The 12,673-nt window shown below is 32.3% G+C and overlaps 2 protein-coding genes across 4 annotated transcripts in view; one reads left to right on the top strand and one right to left on the bottom strand.

The window, feature by feature from the left end:
* Nucleotides 1-6,021, bottom strand: part of LOC148604779 (calpain-15-like) — a 40,020-nt gene extending 33,999 nt beyond the window's left edge. The window contains exon 1 of the mRNA XM_088551216.1: nt 5,958-6,021. The gene's annotated coding sequence lies outside the window, so the exon portion shown is untranslated. The remainder of the gene's footprint in view (nt 1-5,957) is intronic.
* Nucleotides 6,022-6,122: 101 nt separating this feature from the next.
* LOC148604780 (uncharacterized) overlaps nt 6,123-12,673 on the top strand; it is a 42,909-nt gene continuing 36,358 nt past the window's right edge. For all 3 annotated transcript variants that reach the window (XM_088549402.1, XM_088549404.1, XM_088549403.1), the window contains exon 1: nt 6,123-6,381. In XM_088549402.1, coding sequence (XP_088405528.1) covers nt 6,265-6,381 — 117 coding nt within the window. In that variant the 5' untranslated portion in view covers nt 6,123-6,264. The remainder of the gene's footprint in view (nt 6,382-12,673) is intronic.

Below are 12,673 nucleotides of genomic sequence, written 5' to 3' on the forward strand. Positions count from 1 at the left end.
TAAATTTAAGTTTTTTTAGTTTTTTTCTGGACCTTACCCATATGACATATAGAATTCCATCAGTAAATTTTAGTAAGTAGAAATAATTTCTACTAGCTAAATTGAGTTTCAACTTGCATTTAGCAAGTATTTCCCCTTAAATGCGATCACTGAATATAGCTTTTCTTTACCATTTAATGTAATAAAAGATTGCCATGAGTAGCCACATGTCCCCACAGGCTGCAAAAAAAAGTGCAAAAGTTCTATAACTCCAGTAAAACGTGTCAAAACAAATGGTGGCAGTATTATGATCAACTATATATGGAGACTAACAATTCTACAAAAGTTGAACAAAATCAGTTTTTCGAGGAGTTGCTCCATAAAGTCAAGTATAATGGACAGATAGACGACACATGTAGTGGTGGGGTCATAAATTCGTAACAGCACCCTTTGACCTCAAATGGTGATTAACGGGACTAACACCTTCAATGAAGCAATTGCAATGGATAAATTTGCCACCATTTTCTTTACAAAACTTGACAACATATGAATTCCTAACACTTGATAAAATTTCATAAAATTCAATTTGTAATAAAAGACAAGTTGTAGATAACACTACATTTGCAAGTACAAAGATTCAGTTCATTCTAGTCATGTATTTTTTAAAATATTGTTGAAACCATATAAACAAAAAATATGCACACCTCCATACAGTGAACAAACACTACAAGTTTCATAAGAATCCAGAAAGTACATAAATATATAAATTTATGATGTAAATATAGGGCACTAACAGAACATATATGTACATGTGTAATATTAAAGAGTTACCATGCCACATAATGGTGAAAAAGGGGAATGGCAAAATGATCAAAACTCAAAAAAAAATAGATCTCGGATTTTGTTGAAGATTAAGCTTAACTTGAAATTGATGGTATTAAACAACTGTCCAAAGTTCTTTAAAAATTCATTAATCCACTCTCAAGTTATTATCTGGAAACCATCTGTGGATGGATAGACAGAAAAACATGCTTTTTGAAGAGGCATAAAATTAATAGAGGTGACATCTGACTTAAACCTTTAAGTACATACACTTACCAATCAAATCATAGCCTTTTATATCCAAAATTAAAAAAAAAATAAAATAAAATAAAAAACATTAAAGGCATTTTCTCCTTTATAACTGAACAGCAAAATGTATATAAAACAAACTTACAATGTACATGTACTACCTATCATCCTTGCCTAGTTCAGGTCATAACACTTGCATTTCATTAAACAAAATATTTGAAACAAAGACATTTTTGAAAGCATATGATCATACTTGGTATCAATAGTGTAAACATATTGATTTTTTTTATTCTGTAAAGTGAACATATTTGAAGGTACAAAATGTACACATACATGTATCGATTTTCCTGGTTTCAAAAAATGATAAGCGTTATGTAATGCTAAAAATCAATTTCACTGGTACCATTTTTTGTTCTTTCCTGTTTACTGCAAAAAATAGAGAAAATTAATATGTTAACAGTTTTAAATAAAGATGAAAGTGATGTACATGTAAATAATTATACAATCATCTATATATGTATATCACTAAATAAAGAGACTTTGACCTGAGCATTGCTTTTACTTCTGTAACATAAAATTGAGATATACTTTTATAACATTGACATTGTACATGTAATTCTTGATTTAGTTAAATATTACAAACTTTGAAGATCGATCATGAGTAGGGTACTGTAGAGGAAAAACATTAAAAAGACAGTTTGTATTGAGTTTGAATAAGGATCTTAATTGATTTCATCATTGCTGGATCAGAAAAAAACAAAGATTGAAAATAATGTCTTATTTGTTATTTTGACAAAGATATACATGTAAGCAGAAGAACTTGAGATCACATCGTCCAATGATGTGATATCCCAAAATATCTAGCTGTCCAAGAAGTAGATTAAAATGACAAATTCATAGAGAATTTTATAACAGGATGGTACATGTATAGGCACCTTATCAAGAACATTGAGAGTTTTATAAAATGAATTGATTCGTAGAAAAATGTGTATAAAGATAATAAAACATGTACTATCTTTAAAAAAAGATAGTGGACACGGTAAAATTTTGTTCTTTTTTACTTAAAACTTTCTTCAATTTATTTAAGAAAATAACACATGGTACACAATTTCAATTTTCGATACAATTTTTGCGAAAACCACTAAGTTAACAGTATTTGTCCAATTGGGAGACAGAACTGCGATCAGGTGACTTGCGTTTCTATAGAAGAGCATCTTTAAGGTCAAAGGGTAAAAAGCGAAACTATACCGACTGTGTTGGAAAATTTTTTTTTTTAAGTTGTACACCATAAATTCTTGTATGAAATCGGTTCAGACAGTTGAAAGCTTATACATGTACATGTACAAATGTATGTAAGCTCTTCATAACATCTGATGGTATTTACATTACAAAAAAAAATAATAAAATTGAGGAATAATAAAAATAATCATCAAATAAAAATAGCAAAAAAAGGATTGTTTTCCACATCTTTCAGGCTGCTTTTTAATTGACATTTAGACATACTTTACATAGGATTTTGCACTGAAAACTATAACACATAAGCAGTCTTCAGTCTTTTTTCAAAAGAAATAAATATGTAATTGATGCACTGTATAAATATAAATACATTTGTACTGTAGCTTAAACATGCTATATTGAAATATTAGTGTAGTTGCCTGTTAAAATAATTTTCATCAGGCAGTCAATTGAAAAAGGACTACTAGAACATCAGTGAAAGATAAATCAATGTGGCTACCTCATTATATTCATCTAGTCCAAATCTCAGATGTCAATATCTTATCATCCTTTTTGATTGTCACAAGTGATTTTAGGATAGAAAGCAGGGCCCCAGCCATGCAAATGAGAAAAAGAGCATCAAATTAAAAATGCAACTTTGGATACAGTCAAACCTCGGTAGCTCAAACTTCAAGGGACCATTGAAATGTGTTCGAGTTATCAGGATTTCGACAAATTGAAGTTTGTAGATTTCTGCATTTTCTTCGTTGGCAATTGGAGTTTGACTTAATCGTTAAAAATTTCTATTGTTAGTTCTTGAATATTTGCTTATGTAAGGTTACATGTATATTGATTTATAAATATTAAAAATGCTGTGTTTGCTTTTAAAACAACTTTCAGATTACAAGATTTGGTCAATTATTTGTTTTCATCTAATTTTCTTTGATGATTTCATCATTCTGACTTCTGAACATTCCCGAACTTAATCAGTACTGTATTATATTTAAACTATCTTATTAATGAGGACTTAAATATTATCTATGATTATAATTTAACTAAAAAGACAATTAGATTAATGATAGGGTTTCAGTTTTTCACACCATTTATTACTCAAGCTGACAAATGGCTGAAGAGTTTCAGTAAGTGAGAGTTATTCACTAAGACTTATTACCAAACAGACTGACTAGTCAGTTAGAGTGTTTGAGAAATCAAAGTTCAAGAAATCCACAGTTATTTATATTGATTATATAGAAGAAATTTTGGTACTTTGAATTGTGTTCGAGAAATCCTGGGTGTTCAAGTGAGTGAAGTATGACTGTAATCTATATCCCTAAGGGCAAGGATTTTTAAATTGTATTTGAAAAATATTTTGAAATAAAAATGCTTTGATGAGAACCATCAGTGACTCAGATTGGCGTCGGTCATTGGTTAATGACCTATCGAAATTGTAAATGTCCGGTTGAATAACTGTTATGGGGGGTCCTTGGTCCAATTAAAATTTCTGGACGTCAAAATTTAGATCTGCGGTATTTTTGGTATTCCCCCGCGTTATTTTTAGAACTCATGTAACTCAAACCAAATTGTTTATAAAAGAATGTATCTGATTGGTCAAAATCCAATTTCCAATTTATTCAAACCAATAAAATGTCTTCTTTCAATCGAGGGTTTATTATTGACAGAGGTCATTCACCTGTAACATGCCACGAGCAAAGAAACTAAAATTAACATATCCTTGCATATTTTTATAACGATGGTTTTTGGTATGGAGTGAATGTGTGTAAGATCAAATGAAACAGTCTGAGGTTGTTTTATTGTCTTTCAATCTGACAGGTTTCAGAATTTAAGTATACTTTCTTGAAAGTTCATCCGTCAAACAAATAGGCTGAACTGTTGAACATGTATTTATTCATTGAAATATCGATGAAGGCAAAATCGGTACTGTAAATTTTAAACACCAATTCAAAATGGATGTCAATTAGATGGTACTGTAAAAAAATGAGCAAATATTAATCAAGGCTGTGTGGACTGGAATTAAATATATTCTCAAACTTACACAACTGACACAGTAAATGTCTCCCCTGTCGGAAAACAAATGAACACATGGGAATGCCAAATCATCATGTACATGCTAACCAAATATCACTGATTATAAATGATAGTCACATAAAGTTCTCTACCACAACCAAACTTTTTTTTTTATTTTATTGCATTTTGAAGTAATATTTTGATACTTATTCAATGCCTAAAAGTGTGTCAGGAGAACCCTTTCCGAGAGAGTTGGAAAATCTTAAATCCATTTTCGGCCGGGCAAGGGGGGTTGCCCCCCCCCCCCCCCGACCTCCAGCCAGACAATGTCCTCAACCCATTTCATGGTTCAGGTAGAAATTTCAAGCCGAATCACTGAACCATTACAGTTTCCATTGTATTGTCCCTGAGATGACCTCTGGATGATAAATTTGACACAGAAGAGTGGAGAGAGGATCTTACAAATCTACACTTTAATCAAGTATAAAATTAGGAACAATGTTTTAAGTCAAACTGAAATTCACTGGTGAAATTTGGTTAATTTTAATCATATTTCTCTTTGAGAATAATAAGGATTGGAAGATCGCGGCCTGCACCAAATTTTTATGTGTCTATACATTAATACTCTTAAAACAACTTTACTTCCAAGTCTTTCTTTACAATCCTCTATCATGAATTAACAATATTTTTGCAAAAAGATGATAAAACAATCTAAATGTTCATATTAATTTAGCATAAATCTTCACATCATCAACAATTTTTTTGGTAGAGTTTCTTGGTGCACCCTTCTCATTCTGGTAGAATTGTAAATCTATTTTTTAACCCTCATTAAACTAAATCTTCCATCTGTTTACACAGTCCAACCAACCTCCTTGTCAAAATGGAGATATTGTCAGAGAAGTATACATATAATTTCCCATAATGAATCTAAAAATAAATTTACTGTATTTTGGTGTGTATAATACCCATTTATGTATAGTGCACAGTGCAATTTTGAAGGTCAAAATGTGTGAAAAAATATCATTTAAAATTCAATTCCTTAAGGTGAATTTGGTGATAAGATAAACTTTCTTTCAGTAACATTTTACTTTCGGCTTGTTTGTTTACATTCTCTTACAAAAATCTTTTATTTCTTTACCAAATCGTATATACTGATGCTTAATACACACCCCATGCCTTGGAAATGATTTCTATTTTAAAATATGAGCATTATCCACATTAGCAAACGGTCCTCTAAATATACCTTCCTTAAAAAAAAAATAAAAGAAGATTGTAAGCTATGTCCATTGTTCTCCTCGAGAACAAAACATTTGAGGTGACAAATCTGACCAAGGGCAAGGATTCAGACTGGACCAAGAAGACCACAGGTTGGAATTACCTTCCGATGTTTGCACTTCAAGTTGTCCTGAATACACGAAGTTCAGTTTCTTTGGCAACGTAAAGGATTTCACCTGCCTCATATTATTCGTCACGAAAATTTGCAACTTTTTCAATAAACTGATGTGATTCATGATCATTTTACATGTGCCTTGGATAAATTTATTGACATTACCATTTCAAAATTAGATTTTACACAAGTGACATACATTAAAACAGGTCTTTTTTATTTTCCCATTTCATTACTACTACTCATGTTTGTTATCTTAATGTGGATTCTGATTTCTAACCTATTATTTTGTTGATCTCGAAGTTGTTCTTCTTTCTTCTGTGTATTGCCCCCATACACACTACATATCTTAAATTTGATTGGCTAAAATTCTTAAGATGTGCCAATCAAAACTCGTGTAGCAAAAACAGGGATTTCCGGAAATGATCACGAAGCGAGGAAAGTACTTCCTGTATCAATCAAGTGTGTCAAGTTTGTTTTCACTTTTGATACTTTGGTGTTGTGTTGCAGGGAAATGTAGCAAATTTAACCAGTACAACCTATGAATTTATATACTTGTGATAAAGAATGTTCATAAAAAAGTATTGATGAAGACCGCCATGAGCAAAATCGCTAACCAAAACGTCGTCTACTCAGGATGGCTGGTGAAATCCCCTCCTGAAAATAAGTTCCGACTGGGTGGACCTTGGAAAATATTCAGATCTGTAAGTAGTGCGCCGCTGAAATGTTAATATTTAACATTTTTTTGTGTTATAGTATTTGAGATAATTGTCATGTTTTGATTTCAGCATCAATTTTGCTATTACAACACGTCAACACCTACATTGTGCATGTACATTTGTACTTAGTCACTACCCTGGGTCGGTCACCAGGTCCAAAAATTGATGGGGGTGTTTTCTGGTACTTTAAAATCCTTATCCCATTCCAGACATTTGTTTATAGATTTACAGACCCTGTGATAGACAAATTGGTGAAGATATAGACCTATATAGACCCAGTCTGCCTGACCACTAATTAAAATGTAAATAGGCAATTAAGTTGTTTGTATATGCATTTATAAAAAAGTGATTACTGTTGAAAATGTTTTCATTAAATGTATGACCCACCATTCCAGAAGTTTTTATGATAATATTCCATTCTAGACAGTCTACTCTGACCTCTTCTAAGCGAGAAAAAAAAACAATACCCCATTTCAAATAGTTTTGCTGAAAGTGCAACCTTGTTTGTCAGAAATATATACAGTAAGTGCCCTCCACGGGTCATAAATAATTCACTATTTTATATGGGCGGATTAAAACAAGAACTAGCAGTGTTGTTATTGCTGGTTTGATTTTTACTGAGAATGTTAATATCATAAATTAATAGCATCATACTACTGTGTACAATCAGGAATCAGGCTATTGTAAGATCTGATATAACTCAAACTGTGACTCTTACAGGGTAACACTTGGCAACTGTCATGGCAAAAAAGTAATCAATTGTTGCTTTAATGCATGTGTATAAAAACATGTGTAATGTACTTGTTATACAAACTGCACTCATGCGTTTTTCCTTATTTATGCCACACACAAATGAATTTTTTTGATGGGAGAGGGATTATATGATAATACATGTGTGAAGTACATGTACGTGGCTGTTGGTCTGTTTGTCCATCTATCCACATTTCTTGTATTCCCAACACCTCCAACAAAAGTGTTTAGCAGTTTAGATATCTGACATGTACGGTGTGGGAAACCACTGCTTGCCAGCTCGCCAGATACGAGTAGATGTTTATTTTGGGGAGTTCTCATTTGCTTACACTTGTCAATTTGGCGACCGTCATTTGATTGGCAAGTTCCAAGGAAAGTTAACCAGCCAACAAGTTATTTAGTAAAACATTCCTTAACATCATACATTAAAAATATGTTCCCTACATTTTGATATGCACAATTTTATTGACTTGTAAAGCATTGTTTACGATCTGCCATTTTAATTTCCGGGAAATGGGATATGCCTAAACCTAGGCGACGGTCCTGTTCTCGTATTAGTATTCAAACAAAATTACCTGGGTAATTTAAGATTTGTTACCTTGCAAATTAGTCGTTTATTGTCAAAATAAAAATGACAATTTGCACTCGTTATTTCAATGCTTTACATTCACGTACAATTTACATGATTATACAATGTATATTACTACTCCACAGTATGCTGCTAATAGGTGCTGTGTTTACCATCATAGCTCTATAGTTCTAGCTTCATACAAGATCAATGTACTTCTTAAATATCATACATGTGTTCTACATGTGTTTTTTTTTTTTTTTTTTTTTTTTTTTTGCTTCTATAAGAGCAGGAAGTTTACATTTAAAGATGAAATGATCAGTTAGCGTTGAACATTACCCAGTGTCCAATTCAGACACAGGGACTGGTTACAATTGACTAGATAGGTCATATACATTATCAGGGCCCCTACATATTTATAGTCATTGCCAGTTTTGAAGACTTAACTCTTGACTTGTTTTTCCATCTGAATGAGTTCTGGGGTTCCTAAAACTTTTCAGTTAGATGTACTTGCTCCATTTATAAATTTCAACTAATTTTCTTTATTAGTAAGCACCTTTCCACTGCAACTCAGTTTTTACTAGACTTAAAGGGGAAAGTGGTGGCCGGCAGAGACTGACACCTGTTGAGCCCCTCCAGTAGTTACAATTAGCAGGATTCCTTCCTTTATATGGTCCAGGTCATCAATTTCTGAACATTCTTTATATTCATTTCCATTAAGTCAATATCCTAAGGCCTAAATTAAAAATATGTTTGCCATTCACTGACTGACCCCATTTGAAGGGCCTGACCAAAATTATCTCATTGCCAAATCTCTGACACTATTTTTTTTTCATGGGCCGAGATCTGGATGCTGACATTCTTTTAGCTGTTTCTTAATTCATGTCACGAAAACTTTTGAAAATCTGGTAATTGATCTTTTATTTAAGTGCTGTTTCGACTTACTGATATCAGTGTGGTTTTAGGGTGGATGCTTGGCCTAGCAAGGCTTAAGTCCTCATGTTTTGTTCATCCGTCAAAATAAAATACAGGAACACTTAAAAAATTGTAATGAAATATATACATTTTTTTACTTTACAATTTTCTGACATAATTTGCATGGGAAGATCTTTAAGATGTGTTTGAATACATCCAGATGATTTGACTCTTGATAAAAAAGTCTGTCTTGGACAAATACAAATGTAGCTAACGGCATACATTGTCTCAGTAAATTTTTAACCAGACTTTAAAGAGGCAATTACAGTGGTTTAAGATTTTGATCAAGTATTGTAAATATTGAATTCTTGAAGTATTAAGAGATGCCCCGGCAAACACACTAATAATAGCACTAATCCCTTTTGTGATTCAATATCCAGAGCTGTTTTTTTATTACGAGACTAACTTATTACTTCCCAAATGTCACATTCCTTGTACATTTAAAATTCTGCATTTCTTCTTCTCCAAAATTTCAATAAAATAAAATTTTTTCCCTACCTACCAACCATAGCGTCAAACCATTGGGAAGGGGAACAGCAAACAAACATATTTTTATGTTTGGTCTAAATTGACACTTTATTGAGGACCTTTCTTTTCAGAATGTGGACCTTTGGCTCTGATTTGAAATTTGAAGAAATCCTTGGTCTACCATTCTTCATAGTTAATTTTATCCCATGCTTAGTTAAGACCTTTCTGGCTGAGGTCTGTATTGAAGATGGCAAGAAATAGCTTGATACAATTAAGCCACCATGTAGGTGACAAATTGAAATGTCAATAACTCTGCTTTAATGGATAAAGGTACATTGTAGCTAGTGTGAGTATCAACATGACAATTGTCAAATACGGTCTTCCAATTATATTTACAGGAACAATAGTTCAGGTCATTCTACTTGTCAAATTACAATGGCTGATTTGAAGAATTGAATTATGTTAGGAAACAGATCAAATATTTCCTGGCTTAATTAAGAGCGACCTAAGCCTATATATAGTATACTATTGTCGCCTCTGATTACCCAGAAGGAAAGAAACAACGATTGTCGTGTATACTATGGCAGAATTACTCTCTCTAAGGAAATTACTTAAAACATCGTGTAATAGACTTAAGGATATATTGATTGATTTTGAGATTTAATTTATTTTGACAAATTGAAGATAGGAAGAACAGTCTTTGTGTGCATTGATGATTTTTATAATCTTACATGTTCCATGCTCCCTGTTTTTAGTGGAGTCCGAGTTGCTCATTTACTTTTGTTACTTTGTATGTATGATTTTAGTTACTTTATGTTCTTTGTTGTGTATGTCTGTTTTCCATGTCTGGTCTTTGTCCCTGGATTACATTCTTTTGATTACCTCTATAACCTGGGTTCCCTTGATTACTCTTACCTATATAATTAGCTTTAGACAGTTGAAACTCAAATGCTTACTTATGTTTTCCCTTCAAATCACAATATTTACTCTGATGATATACATTGGTTAAAAAGTTTTGATATTTAAAAAAAAACCAAGAAAACAAACAGCAACGTAAAGAATACAAATGTAGTAAGGTCACAATAACACATGTGCTTAAAAAGTACACATGTACATGTTGATGTACAGTATGTACTTCCATAACTCTTGATCTTTATGTGGAATTCACCATGTAAATATATTGTATTCATGTATAATGGTGTTCATGTACCATGTGTGTTTTTGCAATGTTACATGCATATCCTTACTTTTGACTTTTACCCCCGTAAAAGTAATAGATGTTCCTTCATGTATTTTTGAAATATCTCCTGTATTTCAACACTTTGATGTTTTGTAAGTACATTATAAAAGTCTTTATGTAACCCCATAAATTTGAAAATTAGCATGAGCTTGCTAGTAATACCACAGTGTTGTCCAGAATTATAGCGTATTGTCAATAGTACATTCTAATGATAATTAATTTCTGATAGCACAGTGCTAAAATTTATATCAATGCAAAGCACTGCACTATAAAGGCTTGGGTCAAGTTAATGGGAACACTGGAAATCAGGAGTCCACACTTGGATTAAGCCTGCTAATTGTGTGTTTAAGTTGTGTTATGCAAATTCATTTCAGTCTCTGGTGTGCATTGAGTGCCCATGTCAATAAGTAGGGCACGATAAATGAACTTCTTGTCAATGTTAAAGGTTAGATTATAATGGGCAGAATTACTTCACTGTATCAATTTAATTAGTGTATGAGATGTGGCATTGCCTTGGTGGTCTTGTGGTAGCCTTTTTGCCCAGATTGTTTGATCCATAACACCAAAGACTAAAATAGATAGTCCCTGTTTCTCCACCAAGTCTGTGGCATACAGGAGATGTAGTTACAATTGTTTGGTTCAGTCTCAGAATCATAGAAAGGAGTGACAAGCCTACCTCTGTGAGCTAGCCCAATAAAAATCGATTTGATTGGTGAAACATTCTTGTCTCGTTATGCATGAAATATCTGCCACAGACGTGAAACAGCGATCAATCAATCAATTATTAGTATGTTAATTGAATCTCCATGTCGATGGTACAAGATAGATATATACAATGTACAATTGACAGTCTTTTACTATATTAGTGTGTTCATAGTCTTTCTGTTATAAGTTTTGCTGTACATTTTGTTTATCAGACAGTAAAATTTTACTCCGAGTGTTACTCACTTGTATCTTAACTCACTTATAAAGGTTGGGGAATCAGAGTCTTAATGACTCATTTTTTCCCAGTTAAGCTTAAAGTTATTTTTAGTTATATCTAAGTGTTAATACTGTGTCATATGATAACTTCTACAGATACCAGTGTACATCTATAAGCACCAAGTTCAAACGTATTTATTTTTCAGTTTTTTTTAATTCATACTTATGTTTCCTGAAATCTGTTTAAACAGGAAGATGTTTCTAAGTTTAAACAGGCATAGATATCAGTCTTGTATAGATGAATGAGAAAGGACATCTTATATGTTTCCTTTTAAATTAAAATAATATGAGTTTTGTTTTCATCATTGCCTTTCTTTGGATGAAAGTACATGTTTTATTCTTTGTTTGTAGGCATTGTTAGCATTTTGACTTTTAATTGTGCCATTTGAATTTACATGTTTACATACATAACTGTCCCTCGAATAATTTGGAAATCTTTTATAGGAATTATTTCAGCTTGAATAGTTGCACTTTGTCTGAACTTCTTATCTCTACACATCTAGGTTGAAGCTTTTGATGGCGGGGGCATCCATCTCCCATGTTTTTCATTTTAAGATATTTCTGAGTTACATGTATGTGTGCGTAAAACAAAAAATATCTTGCTATTTCTACAAAATATTACTTTACACTTACTGGTACTACAGTAGATTTCTTCATGTGTCTTCCAAATAACATTTATGATTGTGGGTTGTGTTGACTACTTGTGATTGGATAAAACCATTCGTCCATGTAACCAAAGCAGCAATTTGCAAATAAGTATGATACATAGAAAATCTATCCACCATTGAAGAAAATATTGGAATAAATAATATGAAAATGACTATAAAAGAAAAATCCATCCACCAATGAGAAGGAGTTTGAGACTAATACAGCACTTTCAAACAATTTGACCTGAATGTTGCTACAAAAAGATAGTTCAATCGGGCTAATGTGTAATCATTTGACCTGGACACCAAGACAAAAATAGTTTACCTAGTAACCACTGAATGATTTTGAAAAAAACCTTCTAAGCTTAGAAATATAGTTTGATACAAATATTATTTTATATTTTCCCATTTTATAGGTATGCAAAATCATACAAAAATGTTATAAGCTCCCAAATTGACTGTCTGTGATCATTTAGACAGTCAGTAGATCTGTTAGAGGGATTTGGCTAACGTCTCACCCTCCAACAGAATCTACTTGCTGTCTACTGACTGTCTAAATAACTATAGACTGTCACTTTGGAGCTTGTAACTTATATAGGCAAATATGGTTTTAGGACTCAGATTGGTCTCATGTGTCTTGTGAGCTGG

This window comes from Perna viridis, chromosome 10 (assembly GCF_037379345.1).
Source record: "Perna viridis isolate PV_CMFRI_1.1 ecotype Kerala chromosome 10, ASM3737934v1, whole genome shotgun sequence".
In the NCBI taxonomy this organism is placed as follows: domain Eukaryota; kingdom Metazoa; phylum Mollusca; class Bivalvia; order Mytilida; family Mytilidae; genus Perna; species Perna viridis.